The 17,962-nt window shown below is 39.2% G+C and overlaps 1 protein-coding gene across 7 annotated transcripts in view; it reads right to left on the bottom strand.

The window, feature by feature from the left end:
• Nucleotides 1-17,962, bottom strand: part of pcdh9 (protocadherin 9) — a 211,753-nt gene that overhangs the window by 15,787 nt on the left and 178,004 nt on the right. For 2 of the 7 annotated variants that reach the window (XM_030413972.1, XM_030413975.1), the window contains exon 5: nt 5,965-5,978. The exons of 4 other annotated variants lie outside the window; for them this stretch is intronic. In XM_030413972.1, the coding sequence (XP_030269832.1) occupies nt 5,965-5,978 (14 nt within the window). Of the gene's footprint in view, nt 1-5,323; nt 5,366-5,964; nt 5,979-17,962 lie in introns of those variants that run through there. One more of the 7 variants, XM_030413973.1, reaches the window with a different exon arrangement.

Raw genomic sequence — 17,962 nt, 5'->3', positions numbered from 1 at the left:
TTTCTTTTCTAAGTCAGTGAGTATGCCTGCTCATCTCAACAGTGGATCGAATACATTTCTGGTCATAGACCCCTCGTAGCACTGATGATAAAAATGAGGCAGCTATGTGATAACTGATTCAGTTTTCACACTTGCCCCTTATTTATTTTTCTGTTTAGAATAATAATGACAATAATATAACGTATGTTGTTTTCCTCTCACAATCCATTCGACAAGTGAAGAGTTGGACAAGTGGACATTTTTAATCTGAGTTGGCTTTAATTCTTGCTCTTGGGACCATGAACATCCTTGCCAAATTTCATGTTAAGGTCTGGCCAAAGTGCTACACTGATAGGCCATGCCACTTCTGTTGCAGAAGAATTAATAAATACATGCACAAGCCTACAAGTCTACAAGACCTTGTCTAGAGCACACACAAACACACACTCAGTTACAGTAAACACCGTCCATATAACAGTCACTAATAGTCTCTATTGACATATGAGGGATGAAGAATAGATTTTAAATTCAATACAAGATTATAATCTTTAAATCATTTTGAGCCCGCTGTGGCGGGGAATATAATTTCACAGATACAGATAATGATCATGCTGACCTCATAAGAAAGTAACACAGCCCCATGACCGCAATTCACTTGCCCCTACGTACACACAAGACACCAGGAAATCCAACCATCCAAATGAGAGAAAATAATGACTGCAAGCTATATGCTTCTCAGTGGTTCAGTCCAATTGCTTCATGGTTGGGCGTATTATATCGCGCCACTTCATACACTGTTTTCATGTTTTTATTTGTGATGAGGTTCCTTGGGGGATGCAGGGAATTATTATGATTTTTATCTTTTATCATCATCTGGAATGACTGAGAAGATATATATATAAAATATATATATATATATATATATATATATATATACAAAAAGATTTTTTTTCCAAAATGTCTGTCAATGTTTAAAATTTCCAAAATATCAATCCAACATTATGATCTAGTCAACTTAATTAATTGCTCAGTGTTTGCATTATGGTTAGGACATTGATTCTACTGAAGAACAGACAACTGAGACCTCAAAAATAAATGTCATGGTATTTTAATAAATATTATGAGTATCAACACTGATTTTCAATACAAGAGATGAATCTAGGCCTGTGGTGTCCCAGTAAACACTTTATGTGCCTATCCGCCTCCACAACCTTCACACTATTACTTTGCCCTGTGCTATATGATTACACTTCATCTCCTATTGGCACTAAACATTGCCAGTAAAAATGGCTGAATTGCTCTTGCAAATTAGTTGCATATGAACATGATTTGTGAGGGATGGGGTTGACCCGTTGGGGTTTACTACAAATCATGTAGCTGGTCATCTTAAAGATTATAGTTTATTTTTATTGTTATACGCGGATAACATACACCAATAACACTAATGCCCTCTCATAATATAAACATATATAAATGATGCATTGTGAAAGATATCTGTTTAGCCTGCTTCAAATAATCATTGGTTAATAAACACCCTTTATTGCAGTTAAAACTATACTTTAATTGACATACGCCTTTTCAGGTTATTATTTCCAAGCAATTAACCAGTGATATTAATGTGCTCCAATGAAAGTTATCACTATCATTACCTCTAATAAGATTTAATAAGAAGCTTAATGCTAAATTAGACAAATAATTAAAAATACCTGTACGATTTTTGGATATTTTCATTATTCCTGAAATTACTAAAATCTAATTTTAACTGAAAGTGCCCTTTTCGTCTTTTATGCCCCTCTCCTGGAGTCACTCAAGACACCAAAACAGAAGCTCAGAGCGCAGAGTCTGAACGCGCGTCAAGGGTGGGTAAATGGCCTGTGACAGGAAGCAACAACACTGAAACAGTTATGGTGCTAGGTACTCATAAACTCTACCGGTAGAGCCCACACACACAGTCATAAGCAAGAGGCATTAGCATAAAGAGGAAGGGGACACAGCAGGTACAGTAACGGTACCTGCTGAACAGCAAAACGGGTTAGAAAAAAACAGTGAAAGAGAGGGAGAAAGTCTGAGAGACAGACAGATTCTGGAGTGAAGTAGTGACAGGGAGACATGTAATTCTCCGTGTTGATCATTACCTGGAGCCTGAAGGAATTTGATAATAAAACAGAACCTTGTTAATCCCCCGAGAGCTCTGTAATTGCAATGTTGAGGTACATCTCCTCTCTGTTAATAATTGTAATTTCAGAGCATCCTCTGCCTACATATACATTTATTCATAATTACCTGAGGGAAAGGATAGTGTCGTACTGTCTATTAAAAGTGCACTGAATTAAATGGATATAAGGTATGCTGGAAAAAATTAAGGCCAGTGTTGTATTGATTTGGTACAAAAATGCAGCTTGTTAAATTAAAGAGTGGGAATATTTGTCATTGATTATGGCTAACAATGCCATCTCCCAACCTAAGTCTTGATACCACCTCACTGATTTAAAGGGTCTACAAGCTATTCCCCCATGTGTCATCAACAGTTTTCCTGGGTTTTGTGTCTGTCACATTGCACAGCTTAATCGTCACATAGCTCACAAACATGTCTCCCTGTCAAGCGAGCAAATGTGACAGAAATATCAAGTTGTTCAGGCATTAAATTGGCAGTGATGGAAAAAGTTAGCACCTCCTCTTCAACACATTGAACCTTCTGCCTCGGCGTAGTAGTGTTAAGGTGTCAACAGCACATAGCAATTATTTATCTAAGGCCGCTGGATCGCATGAATTGATGAGAAAAAACAGTGCACTCAGAATAGTACAGTATATTTACAGTTGTTCAAAAAAAATGCTCAGTTTTCATTTATAATCAGCGTATCCATCGGCTTTAAAAGTTTAAAAATCCTTCGCCAATGGGTAATTCAAACACACAGCTCAGGTATTGGGAAACAACAAATTGATACAAATTTAATGAGGGAAATCCGGGAATGACAATGTCTTTTACAGAGATATCACATTCGTTTGGAACATGTCAGTTGAGTATCCTCTATTCTCTCGAGGATGCTCTCATGCGCATGTTGCCGTTGAAAAAAACGACAAAGCAAGAACACCGAGGGAATAAAAACCCAGAAAACGATAACATGAGAAATGAGTGAAGGCCATATGCATAAATCTGCTTTGTGAGATGGTGGGTGTGCGGAGAGGAAGTGGAGGTCAGGGCCTGGCAGAGACCCCTGTTGGGTGCAGGTGGCGAATAACTTCTGTCAGCCAAGTAATTAAGTGTCCATCACATCCTTGCAGGAGGGCTGTGCAACCCAGAAGCCTCTTCCAATCTCCATCTGTGAGAAGGACTGGAGATACAATATGGCTCTGGTATATATATATATATATATACCAACACGTGAGAAAACACTTTGATGGAAAATATGATATAAACTAGTTGAAAACTTATTCACGGCACATTATGTAACAACAACAAGATAATTATAATATTAAAATAAGATAAAATGTGTTTATGCAACATGTTTAAAGCATTTTTTTCTTTTTTTGCTTATAGGTTATTGAAGCCAGGAGCACAGGAAAACACCTAAGAACAATGAAAATAGAATAAAGAATATTAAATTCATTTAAAATGTAATTATACTGCAGTGAGCACTGGTTCAGTACTTGAAGTCACAACAACAGTCTTGGTTATTCTATAGCATAAAAACGTCTGTGTTTTAAAAAAGTTTTGGCCTACAAATAATGGTTAGTTGTATTGTTGAATAATTGCTAATTATTTTCACAACTAATAATTAGCCTGTATAATTATTTTAGAATTGAAAGAAAAAAAAAAAATAGTTACAGTTTCTCAGAACCTAAACTCATGTCTCCAAATCATGTCTATGATCATGAAAAAGCAAAGGTAATGCAAAAAATCCTAACATTTAAGACTGGAACCACTGAGATTTTCACTTTAGAAACGACTGAAATATCACAAACTGTCATGGCTTGTGCATTAGCCCAGGACAGGAAGGCTCTGCAGCAGGTGATCAACTGAGCATCAGTGATATTGGAGGGAGATGTCTGTGAGATGTCTGCACAGAACCCAAAGGACACCAAAGGACAGCACCCACCCCAGCCACAGTCTGTTCACCCTGCTGCCATCTGGCAAAAGATACAGAAAAAGCTGCTGCCATAGCACCAGACTACAGAGCAGCCTCTTTCTTCAGACTGCAAGACTCACCAATTCATCCTCCTTACTCCCCCTAATGACATAATTTGTTTTTTGCTTAAAGTGTGTAATAAGGAGTGGAATAGTATGTCTTAAGTAGTGTTATTCACATAAGAGTCATCGTGTTTTCATCATCTTAGAATGAGCCGTTTATATCTAAATAGGGGAGTGTCCACGGCTTTTGCCATGTTGCACCACCATGTTTCTACAGTAACCCAGAATGGACAAACCTGGTGACGTCCTTTTCGAGTTTCTAAATTTAGTGGGTGGCCGCAGTAAATGCATTGGTTTGAGGAGGAAGAAAAAGACGAGCCAGCAGCTGCTGCTGGCTCCTGCCAAACAGACTGAGTGAGAAGTTTGATACCACAATCTGATGAGGATGGATGATCATACTCTACAAATCTACAAAGAGATGTATTACGAGAAATATCAAAGGAGCTTGAGTCGTGGTCGAAGAAACAAAAACTAGACACTATAGGAGATCGGGACAGGGGACAGCATGAAACGATAATGAACATTGGAGTTGCCTTCCCAAGATGGAAATCTCTGATGATAAGAAATGTTTGCAGGCTGACGCTGAAGTGTCCTGCTTCCTGCTGGACAGGTAAGAGTAACGTTAAAGATTACAACCGACCATGAAATAAATATATCTCCCCTGCTGCTGATGATACAAAACCTAGATAATGTACAATGCTTGTTAGCAGTACATTAGTCTCATGGAAAAGGAATGCTGCCACAAATAACATTAATATTAGCACACCATAGCCTCAGTTTCTACCTTTCAGGTAACAAAGCGTTAGCAAGATTTGAAGTCTGCTGCAGTAAGACAACACTTGGCACGATAACTAGCTCAGGTATTTAGGACTGGGAGTGTGCCAAAGACAGTGAAGGAATGACTCAGTGTGACAGATAAACTAATTTTTTAAATTGTAACCTATAGTTTTATACTAAAGGCTAGATGAGACTAAATAGCTAAATACATCTTTACCTCATCACTTGAATTAGCAGAGATATTCGACGCTGTTGTGAACTAGTCCATATTTAGAAAATGACTTTCTTGTCCGTGAGGGCCACTGTAGGTAAATACTCAATATATTACACACTGTACCTTTAAGTAGTTAAAGAGAGAGGGTGACCATGTTGAGTCGAGGACACGCTCTGTCATCACACGTAGACATACAGACACATTTCCTGAGACACAAGTGAAACAGTATGAGTGCATGTCATTATGTAGTATTGAGTCATATTTCATTCTAGAACCCTGGTTTTGAAAAATATTAATCAACAATTGAACCTGTTATCGATGATCAATATAGTTGGCGATAATTTGTTTTTTCCGATCGACTAATTGAGTGATAGCTGCAGCTCTTTGATGTAAGAGGAATCTTAACAACTGCTTTAGTTCTAGACTTAAATCAGAAACCTCAGGTTCAGCAAGGTTATAAACTTTGAAAATGGGGCTTATTTATCAACTGATGTATTCCACTGCAATCTTATCTGCACGATTAATAAATGACAGTCTAATTTATGACTGAGTCTCAGGCTGTCATTACATTGTAAGGATGCGCATTGTCACAAAGTTGCCGAGCTAATGTTCAAACTGTAAATAGGGAGACAAAAGAGCGGCAGGTATGTGATTTGTAAGAAGCTACAGGAAGTCGATGCTTTGGGTTTTTGCATAGCTTTGAATAGCCTTCATATTTTCACCCGTTTGAACAGGAAAGTGAATCAAAAAGCAATGATTAGGTGTGATAATCATAAACATGGATTTAATTTATATGGTTTCTGACCTTTGATGGGGTTCCTGAAGGCAAAATGTCAAAGGGAAAAGAAAAACATGTCATTATGTGAAGGTGATTTTTTTTTATAACAATTCAAACACCGGCTCTAGCCCAGAGTATATGAACTGTACGCTGTAAAATGCACTGTCTATTGTATTAAAGACAAATCTCATGCTTGGCTTTTGGCACTCTTATCACAATTGCTTTGGAACAGATGAAATGGTGACAAACACACGTGACATTCAGCTCCAATGCAGTACAACATATTTATTTTTGACCGGGCAGGTGCTAATATGTGTGGTTACTCAGTTTTAATGTCGGAACATGTGTGAAACTAATTTGTTGTTTTTGAAGATGGCGGCAATTAATCTCTCAAATGACCTGACTAGATTAAATGAGAAGAAAGAGAGGATGCTAGGAAAATAAATGCCAGCATTAGGGAAGAAATTACAAGATGACCTTACTGAACAATGATTTATGGATCCCCTAGTCAAGCAATTACAGCAGGTGATACCTTTGAAATTTCAAACCATGGAAATTAAATTTGCTCCTTTGCAAACTGTGCACTTGTCAAGGACGTTTAAACTGTTACCTACATCGGGAGGCTCCTCTGCAGTCATCCCTCTTCCCCTGGCAAATCACTCAGCTTCCAGAATGATAGAGCATATACGGGGATGGACAAAATAATGAAAACATCTAACGATACATGAATATCAAATACCTAAGAGGCAGTAGCGCTCAAGGACGCAGATTTCAGAGCTGTTGGGAAAGTTGTTTTGGTGTTAATATTTCATACACCAATCTTTAATATGTCATCTGGACAGCTTTCCTTCAGCGTGCACAACCAGCAAACAGCAAACTGGTGGTATTTATTTTTTTCTTTCTGATGAAAAAAAGAACTACAAATTGTTGGTTACAGCCACTGCCTGGATAGAATGAAACCAACGGGATGAAGATAAACAGAAGTTAAATTAATAAAGTTCATCACAACTACTGCTTATCATGAAGTTGTTGCTTTATATCTTTCAGCAGTGTAGGATTCCTGTTTACAGAAGTGAATGCATCTTTGTGTGTTTAACTTCAGCCAATGAGAATCCTGTCACGAATACCAACACATGGTTTAATGCAATTTTGTTACTGTTAGGGCTCTGAAGTTTAACTGTGCTCAAGCAAAGTTCTTTATTGGTACTAATTTGTCATTGTCACTATATTCCACTATATTATCGCTGCATATCTGTGTACCTGCTTTAGCAAATGTGAAAAGTAAAAAAAAAAAAAATGTAAAAAATCTTTTCTCATTTCTGATGTTTCCGTTATTTATGCAGCGGTACAATAACGGTAGAATTCATTGTGCTTTCAGTATATGCTGCCTTTTCAATTTCACTTTTTTTGATAAAGAAGAAAGATCATAACCACCTTGCTATTTTGAAATGTTTGGGAGAAACAAATCAATCAAACTAATCTCAAGGATAATGTTCCCTCATTGGCTCTCCGAGGGAGAGATGACAAGAGAATATTTTCATTATGCTGCTTTGTGCAAATGGCAAGCAACGAGGTGCTCGTAAATCCTTACATCTGTGCCTACCATCGTGACTCTCCCAGTCTTGTTGTAATGGCTCTTTTCTAGCATACAACTGCAGAATGTGGCACATGAGGATGAAAGCAGAGTTGAACACCGCTCAGGAGCATTCGGAGCAACCATCCACGCCCCTCCATATGTTACGAAAATATGAAAGTATAAGGCAGAAGAACATTGACTTTCGTTAGTTATAATGACTCTAATATCCAGCTGAGAGGGGTTAAAATAATCTGGTGTATTCACTTTAGTTATTTTTAGTGCTATTTTAATATTCTTTATTATGCTGATATATAATTGCAAAGCTGGTCCTTCACCTACTGTTTTCCAAGACAGATGGTGGCATGTGTACAAAAGATCTACTAAATTGCATTTCAGAGCAGAAAAGCAGTTGTAAAGTTGTAGCTTACTTCCTGAACGTGACTTTCCACCGAAACAAAAACTCAACACAATATAAATCAGGTATTATGAAGGCAGCTGTTTTGTCCCTGCTTAGCACCATCAGGTGGGTAATTATAACAAATGTGCTACTGAATAAAAAAAGCAGACTAACTCCAAAACTCAAAGCTCACACTGAGGGACTGGTAAGAAGCGATGTTTGTGCTTGCTGTCTTTGTCTTATTTTTGACGGTGCTGCCCTTACACAATATTAATTCACATTATTTGTTTTATGTCCTAAATCTTTAAACACCTGTCGAGTTTATCATTTAACATTAAACTTTCTTACTCTTTTCAGTCTGTGGCAAACACTGGCTGTCGGCGGACATTGGATGATTTTGCTACTCTAGCTGAGCAGTATTCAAGAGCAGAATTTCTCAATTGTTTTCAAAAGGTTGGCATTATTTGATGTTTGATTTGACTTGGTATGCAATACTATAATTGTGAATATGTCAATTTGTCAGACACAAAATGTTAGAATTTTAAATATAAAGGTCGACTGTTTAGGATTGAGTGCCATCTAGCGGTGAGGTTTCACATCGCAACCAACTCAACACTCCCCACCTCACCCTCCATTACGGTGGCTGTGAATAACTCAAAAAACGAAAGACCCTCTCTAGAGCCCATGTTTGGTTTGTCTGTTCTCATCTACTGCAGAAACACGACGGTCCACGATGGCAGACTCCCTGGATGGCAGAGGACCATTCTAAGGTTACAAAAACGCTATGCTACCTAGTTTCAGGGTTATACACTAATTCGCATAATTATGACTAAATTCTACGTCTGTCAAAAGATCATCCTTAATTCTACACACTGGCCCTTTAAAACACAGTTGCTCCTATACTGTAACATCTCATGGCATCAGGGTTCTATCTCGAAGGTTATAAAACTAGATAAAGATTAAATGCTAATATTGGCAATAAATTGTGAGGGGAAAGGTAAAAATATGACAACATTTCATTTACTACTCTACATTTTTCCATCTCTATTCCTTGCATTCAGTTTATCTATTTCCTTAGTAATCTCTTTTTGATCAAGAGGAAAAACAGATTGTTTAAGGTGTGCCTTATAAAACTGCACAAAAGAATATATGTTGGAATAACAGTTATTTTTTTAAAAATAAATGACAGCAAGGAAGCCTTGGGCAGTAGAGGTAGTGAGGAATAGCTAGTAAATTGTAAATGGCACTCTGTCAAAACCCATCCCTCCTACAGTCCTTTCAGTCATTGGACATTTGATGAGTAGCTTTGTCTGCTACCCTCTCAATGTCAAAACATCAGCAGGCATTCTGACTCTCTGATGGGGTCAAAGACCCCTGCCGCTGTGAGAGGGTGACCATGTTGAGTCGAGGACACGCTCTGTCATCACACGTAGACATAGAGACACATTTCCTGAGACACAAGTGAAACAGTATGAGTGCATTGAAAAATAAAACAAATGAAATGAAATGTACACAGTAATATTTAGGCGGCAGCCAGAAATGTGGCGTCGTCATTGTGTACGTCTGCAGTCTTTATTTTTGTCCTACATTTTGAATGCTCTGACACATTCAATAACGCAGATCTGAATTCACTGACAAAGGAGTGGGTATGAAAGGAAAGACATGTATGGGGCATGAGCATAAATGGTGCCAGCGGCCTCATCATTTCATTTCCTTTAGCCCATCTATAAATGGCATGCATTTTAATCCTTTTAATTATGGATCCTCGCTACAATTACCTCAAATTAAATTACTTTGCAAACCTCAGAAGGATACATAGCTAACTGAGAAGAAGAGGATCATTCTGCCAGGGATTTAACCTCAGTTTCTCTGTGACACATTGAGCTATCACCCCCACCTCCTAAATTCAACTCCATATGGAACTGAAATATTGAGAATGCCTAAAAGCCCATACTGTACCCATTCGAGAACCCAATCAGCCCTCAAACTCCTCCAAATCCCCTCTTCCCCAGTCCTACTCTATTCAGGGGGCTACAGAGATTACAGAGAAGAACCCTGCCTGGCAGGCATGCCACACTTAAATAATCTCTGGGTGAAATCCCAGTGTTAATGTGGGGTTTCTGGATCATGGCACTGCAGTGTGTTGCGGCGCTCTGTGGCAAGCTGGTCGCAGATGACGGCCATGCACCAGGAGGCAGAGGATGTACAGGGAGAGGGCTGGAAGATTAGAATGAAATGAAGGAGAGGAAGAAGAGTGATGGGAAGAGAAAGAGAGGGAAATGGAGAACGGGAAGAGAGTGAAGAAAGAGAATACAACAATGTGGCGAGCAGAAATGAAACAGATGAAAAGCAGAAACAGGGGAGACATAGAGGGAATAGAGAGGATGAGAGAGATACCACTGTGGAGGCGAGATAGTCCCCTGAGTGGGCCACAAGAAGCTTGCCAAGGTCTAAATGACATTACTCTGCATGTTATATACTTCATGGCCTTGGGTGGGTGTCCCATGTGCCAAGAGATGCATAAAATCCTGACTGCTATTCTTACCCTTTCACTACAGCTGACCCATAAACACACTCGTCTCACACTTGAAGCGTGGCATCAAACCAAGTATGCTCAACACGGAAAATGAATTAATTACTTGATGTTTCAATTGCAGCGCAATAATTGCTTTAGTCCACAGGATAACCAAGAAAGTGAGAAGATAACATATGCCAGTGAAGACGACAGCATAATTACAGGATTAGTGTAGGTCTTAAAGACTCCATCTTTCACAGATACACATGGAAGCGGAGAAGGGGGAGAGAGAGACAGAAAGACGGGGAAGAGAGAGGGAGAGATCTTTCTGAAGGAAGAGGACGCTCTTCTTAACAACAACATGCTGGCAAATAATTGTAGGTGTGGGAGTGCTCTTTTTGCATGCATACAAAATATCAGTGCACGCTCCTGAATCCTGCACATTAATATAGTAATCAAAAGAAATACCACACAAAAGCCCCTAAGCTCAACGCTCTGCCTCCACCAACCGCTCTCCATTCTTGGGGGTAACCTTGTCATTACTTCATCTCCTGGCCTTGATTCTTACCTCTTCCTGACTCTCCAGTGGAATGAACTTCTCACTTGAGTCAGGACAGAAGAGTTGCTCATTAAGTGCAAAAACTGTTCAAGACACACTTTGTAAACCCACCCCACATGGCTGAGCCTTCTATAACACATGTATTGTAGTGACACGTGAACATATCCATTCACAGTTGTTTTTTTGTAAATTAATACGCAAAAAAACACTTTTGTACTCTGCAAAAGGAATCAGCAGTGAAGTACTAATTAGTCTTAAATGCTTTTAACTATTGTGGACGGTGGGTCAAAGGTGGAACAAGTTCAGTCAGGATAACATGTGACACAGGCCTGACCAGCTGAAAGCAGGAGTAATTAAGAGTAAACGCTATAACATGAAGCTGAGTCAAGGCCTTTGCCACTTCTAATTGCATTTATTTAAAGACTTGACCTCTCGGTGCCGAGAAGATTCATTAAAAGGTGACGCAGAATGAATATCCAACAATGGATGTCAAGAGTTTGTAAAGAACACACGTTTTATTTTGGGTTTTTTTTGTGTGTTCACAAGAGGTGGAGGGGCCGGCGTGGACTGTTGTGTGAGTGGGACGGCAGGGGGGTGAGGGGGAACAATCTGTAACCAGTTAATTAGCACACACAAGGGAGCATCAGGACAGCTCTGTCTAAATCCTCCCCTTCATCTCATGCCACCACAACAAGGCCTGCTAGATTAACCTGAGCGTATCATCATTTCAGCCCATGGTGTCGTCAATACACAACAGTGCAGGACGGATTCTATTGAAGCGGTGGAATACACATTTAAAGCAGGATTATTAGCTTGAGGGAAGCTTGACATCCTATACTCCCATAATTTTAGACATTACGAGATATACATGACACAGACTTGACACACGCCACTAGCTCCCGGAGACAAAAGCACGGAGCTTTGTTGCTCAGGTAAGTGCAGATGGAAGCAAATGCAAAAAAACTATCAAACTCAGCGATGGAAATGTTAAACAGGATTAGGAGCTGACATCAGATTAAGCTTGCGTCTATGTAAATCGTGTCAGGGGGTCTTTAAGAGGAGACCACAACATCGCAATTTCTTAATTAGATTTAGATTCATTTCACCAATTATTTTGTTGTTTTATCTAAAGGGCATAATACCCTTAGAAGGTCTACTGCCGAGCCATGTGACTAAGCAAGCTTTGATCTTATGGTGTGGACTGTCACAACCTGGCTGCATTATGTTAAATTACATTTTCACTCCGCAATTTAACTAATTACTGTGTTGTGCAAAACAGTATGTTTTCTCACCTTTTAATCTTTCAGATACACCGCAGCCTTTTCTCTCACATTGTTCAAAGATCTATGGGGATCTAAAGAATGCACAAGATATAAGACGTATGTATGAGCTGAATTCGCTGCTGTTTTCCCCACCCTTCATCTTTTTCCTTCATTCTATTTTGACCCAAAGCTCTTTCAACTGTTCTTCATATAGGGCTATGCATCCAAACACTGCAGCCATTCCAGCCCTTAAACTCAGCTCCAAGACATTGGACATGGTTTGTTGCCACCGTACAATAACCTGCTTTCATTTGTCAACCCGCTTTTTTCAATTTCAAAGTCATTCCAGTGTTGTGGAACAATTTAATTGTTTCAAACCATTTCCTCTCTGCATATAGAAATCTAAATACACTGAAAAACTGACAGGGTGACTTGGCACGAAAATTGAAGACATTCAAAGTGTACTCTCTGTCTGAACTACATGTACAGTTCTCCCACTAAAAATTACATGTGCTTAAAGACAAAACTTAAATTACTGCTTTAGTAAGAAACCCAAACGGATTAGTGCTTAACTAAACATAACGTTACGTTGTATCTCACATTTTCGGGAAAGGATATTTCCTGAAATCTACTGTCCAAACAGTTTATAACTCAAAGAAACTGACCCTAAGCTCCTGCTGTCTTGGATGTTTAACTTTCCAGGACACACTTGAAAGAATTTCATTGGATTCCACGACATGTCCAAACTGTGAGACACATTTCAATGACTTCTCCATAATTTTGGCAGCATGACAAACTATCTTAATGTGTTAATTATCATAATATATTCCAATTAAAATTGGCCATTTTACCATACTAGCTCTGGGGGATAAATTGTATCTTAGCTGTTTGCACTTTTCATTAAAATATGATTGCACCAACTGCACTAAGATGCAGCAGGAGTAGGCCCCTACTTGACATAAGCTACAGAGCCCCTGAAAGGGCATGGTGGGAATTTCTTAAATATTTTTGTGTTCCTACACAATAAGCTTAGTTTTACCTCACATTCCCCCTAGAACAGTTAGTGTGCTGGTCCAGTCCAGTTAAAATGCACTGACACTATAGGGAACCACTCCGGAGATACTACAGACAGGAGAGATGATGTGACACTTCACATTATGCATTTATTGCTCATTACTCTATTCAAGAGGCTGAGCTCTGACAGTATACAGCCACTGGCTGTGAGAACAGCTGTTGTTCTGCCTGGCTGTGAATATAGTTTTTACTCGGACTTTGCTGCATCTTTGGCTGAATGTTTACCGCTTTGGATGTGGCTAAACCCAATGGCCAGGATAAATGATAATAAAGTGAGTTTCTACAAAACCACAGATACATTAAAATTCAAAATTTTACATTTCTTTATGTTGCAATGTAACATTTCCATGTCAAATGTTTCTCTTAATACACTATGCTCTGTTTTGGCTGATACCTGTTTTGGTCATCACAAAACACAACTGAAGATGGCCTGAGTTTTTGTTGCCACATACATGGCTGGAAATTGTCTCGAGGTTGTCGGTGGTGTCATGCTGGCTTATCAGCTCACTAAAAGCAAATGCTGAAAACGCAGACTCGAACCACCGTCACTGGCTTGGCAGCTTTGTTGATGTATTGAGAACATGATACGACAAGTTTTGTAGACGTGTCAATATGGTCTGTTGCCTATGAAATGTACAAATTTGAACATTTCTGTGGTTTGGAGAAGCACTAACTACTAACATTTAATCCTAGGGACTGGGTTGGCTGCTTTAGCTGTAATGTCTTTACTGCTCCTGTTAACATTAGCCAACAGAGCATTGTTCAGTCACATGGGATTTGAGCTATCCTATATTCCTGACCTCGTCTTACTTATACACTACAGGAACTAAAGAACACAGTAGCTTCAACACAACCCTCAGCCGGCACCGTACCTATTTACCACACACACACAGCACCCGCGTGTAGTTAGTGTTACACCAAGTGAAAACTAATATGTCATACCCATACTCATAACAACCAAAGCCATGGCTACAGACACCAGCATAGCAACAGCAAGAGTCAAAGCTATGTAATAATTACAGCAACAGCCTCAGTCTGTGAGAGAGCTAAGTTAATTAGCCCTGCTAGTTATTTTACATAGCTGCAATGGTACAGACTCAAGCTGAGCCTTCCACAGCTGAGGGTGCACCCACACGCGCTGTGCTCACAACCAGCAACTACCACATAAAACATAATTCTATACCATAATACCGCTCAGCCTTTCTCTATGGATCAGAGGAAATGCATAACTTAATACGAGGCAACACAAAATAATTTCAGGAAGAAATTCCCACCATGACCTTTCATGGGGCTCCATTTTAAGCAGCAACGTTTGTGGGATGAGAATTAACTTGACTTGTCATATGAACCCTTTTCTTTGGCTTTTGGGCTGAACCCGCATGCAAGAATACTTCTGAGGTAATGTAATTTATGGTGCTTCTCACTGCCTCTAATGCGCCAACCCCAGAGGTAATGGCAGCTTGGAATTTGTCATACATCATAAACTAAACGCATGATCAAAAGTCCCTTCCTTTCATGATATTTCTAGCCCTCCTCTATACCTCCTTTGCTCAAAGTATCGCTCTCTAAAAGCATACATCATGCTGGGAAACGACTCCACTTTTTTTCAATAAAAGATAAAGACCATCTTATTACCTTCCCATTAAGAACATAACATTTTGTTAAATGGACTCCTATTTAAAATACTCCTTCGAGCTCTGAGCCAGATTCAATGAATCTCAGCTGCACTTTAATCAACTCTGGCTCTGCTGTTTCCTCATAGCCTTTTCATGATTAAGAAGAATAAAAATTCATAGTATTTGATTATTCCGAGTCCTAATTCAAAGGAGAGCAAAAGTCCCCAAAGGGTAATCTTACATATATCTACATCCACAGTATGAAATATCAATATAATTTCCATTCGAGGCCAAGTGGAAGTGACACAGGTATCAGATTTAAAATAGCTCTGTCTTTTTTCATCTTTTCTCGCTCACATACACATTTGCGTGCACGCACACGCACACAATACTAGCCAGGATGCAGAGAACCAACTGCATGCATTAAATAAACCGGCACACTGAGTGATGTGGAAATAATTCACTGCACGTACCCACACATAGGGTGCGGAAGGGGGGTCTTTTGAAGAGGGTGAATAATTTACAAGCCGATGTAATATGCCGCATCAGTTTAACACCATCCAGACCCCATTTGTGTAAACTAATAAACCGATTTGTGAACTTTTTATATTCAAGACAAAAACACAAATTCCTCATGTACACAATGTGACTGGGGCCAAATTCTCTAAGTGGAAACGTTGACACAAGAGGTTATTTGGAACTAAATGTCTACTGCGCTTAGCCTATCAGCCCTGATCATGAAGACTGTGAATAACAGAGCTTTTGGCAGAAAAGGTTATGAACGCTGAAGACGCTGTGCAAATGGCAGAAGTGCTACAGTACAAACAGCTGCATCAGCTGTTCTCTCCCAGACAGCTCTCGTACCCAAGAGAAAGGTCACAGCGGCCCATTTTTAAGGGGCCTCAGCTCCAAGTGAGTCACATCAGGGTCCATCATCACTGATCATGTGACACCCCGGGCAGTAACTGGCAGTTGTCAACATTAGTGAGTCCCTGTCATTTACTCTGTCAATTTCAAGCCTGTCCTATCTCTGTCCTCTTAGCCTGGATCAACAAAATGTCTCTGCGTGATAGCCGTGGCTCTAATGCTCAAGCAGCTTCAATTAGAACACTGATCTGGGCACACTAAAAAAGCGCAGTCACATTAATTAATTAAAGGTGATAAAGACAAAAATCTGAGCCGCTAAAGTTCAATGTGTTTCTACCTTTAAAGCGACTCATATAATTTAATGCCTCACTTTCAAACTGATTTGCAGATGAAATGCGAGGATGACATCCGTCTTTGTTCCAATCATTCAGCAATATGCTCAGCAGAATGAAATGTCGTTAAAAAAAAAAAAAAAATAGTTTTACGAGGCAATATGTTATCTGCTTTGCACCATACTGTATTACTTCTTCCACTTTATAGTTTTCTGTTGCTGTTTTTAAAGTGTGGCAATCTTAAGCAAACATCTGCCACATTTACGCACCAAGAGTTGGGATGTTATCCAAGGCACATATGGCCCCCCTGATAGGGTAGGTTTACTCTTTGTCTCTTCTGTAAACCCATCTGCTGCTGTTGTTGTTACATCATGTACACATAGACTTCATTTCCTCTCCAAGCAGCCATTTTGTCAGAGCAAAGTTTCAGGATTGTAGATGATAAGACAGTAATGTTTTAGCAAAGAATGGTTAAGGCAGGAGTGCATCAAATAGCTGTACGGTTGCCATGAAATTGGAGATAAGATATTGAGGCATTCATTGAAGACTGCTCTTAAGGGTTTGGAACTCTATATTCAATATGATGTAGTTGCCTACGAGGAGACAATGCTGTGATAACTTAATTTACTATTTAGTTGATGGAAAAAAATACATGTGGCAAGGGAATTTCTGCCTAAAAAATATTTTAAAAATGACCCTTAATAGTTGTTTAAATGTGCACATTTGCAATGATTTGGAAAGCTTCAACAAAATTCAACATCAGATGCCAAAACTGATTCTTGTAGACAGAGAAATGCATAACACCTTTTTCTTATGCTTAATGACTAAGCTATTTTTAAAGCGTCTGAGCCTGACCTGTGTATGGTTTAGCATGCGTTTCACACATCATCCACTGCAGCGAAAAAGTGGCAGGCATCAAACGAGAGAGATCTCGTGCTCCCCCTTCATTATAACGATATTTGCATACTGTGTGACAGTACATTACTTCCAAATTAGTTTCAGAATTAAAATATGCAAATTAGTAACCACATCATGTCTGACGCCATCACAACCAGCGTTGGTCATTAGTGCACGTGACCCTTTCAGCTTTGTGGCATCTGTGATGTGTTCCGCTTTCATACGAGTGCATCATACATTTTAGAGTTAAGTAAACGTGATGCTCTAGTGCAGCTCTGACTATAACTTCAATCATTACACATACATTTAATATTTTATAAACAGGTCTCCTCTATTTTATTCATGGAGAGAGCTACCGACTTTCTTTTTTGTTTTGTTTTTTGCGATGAACACAAGTCCTGTTATATTATCGAGTAAAAACCAAAATGTTTTTTCATTTGTGTTTCTCTGTATAATACAGTTTAAACTGCACAAGTAGTCTTCCTCATGTCCACATTAGGATTAGTAAAGCAATCTAAATATGTATGACAGCTGATTAGCAAATTATTTCAAAATGTTACCCTGCACCATGGATCTTTTTTTGTACTGTATTTTATAGTGTCCTGAAATATATAGCGCATATTGTATCATAAAGGGAGAGAGCAGAGAAGTATCAGTGCGGATCTGTTGTGGCAAGATTTAGACAGCCTTTGTTCACCGCTAGCGTGAACAAAGGTTGTCAACTAACAGCAGCACTTTAAAGGCATGAAATAGAGGCAAACTAACCACAGTTTGTTCCTCTCTGGCATCGCTCACACACATATCATTAACTGAAACTGCTGGATGCTGTTAGCTTTGCGGTTCACTCGCTCTGGATGCTGGATGTTAGGAGATGCTCCAGTGTTTTAGCTGAGCTCAATCGAAGGTTTTTGACAGCTACAGGACCCCAGA

This window comes from Sparus aurata, chromosome 4, assembly GCF_900880675.1.
Source record: "Sparus aurata chromosome 4, fSpaAur1.1, whole genome shotgun sequence".
Lineage (NCBI taxonomy): Eukaryota > Metazoa > Chordata > Actinopteri > Spariformes > Sparidae > Sparus > Sparus aurata.
This window is presented reverse-complemented; position numbering and strand designations above follow the sequence as displayed.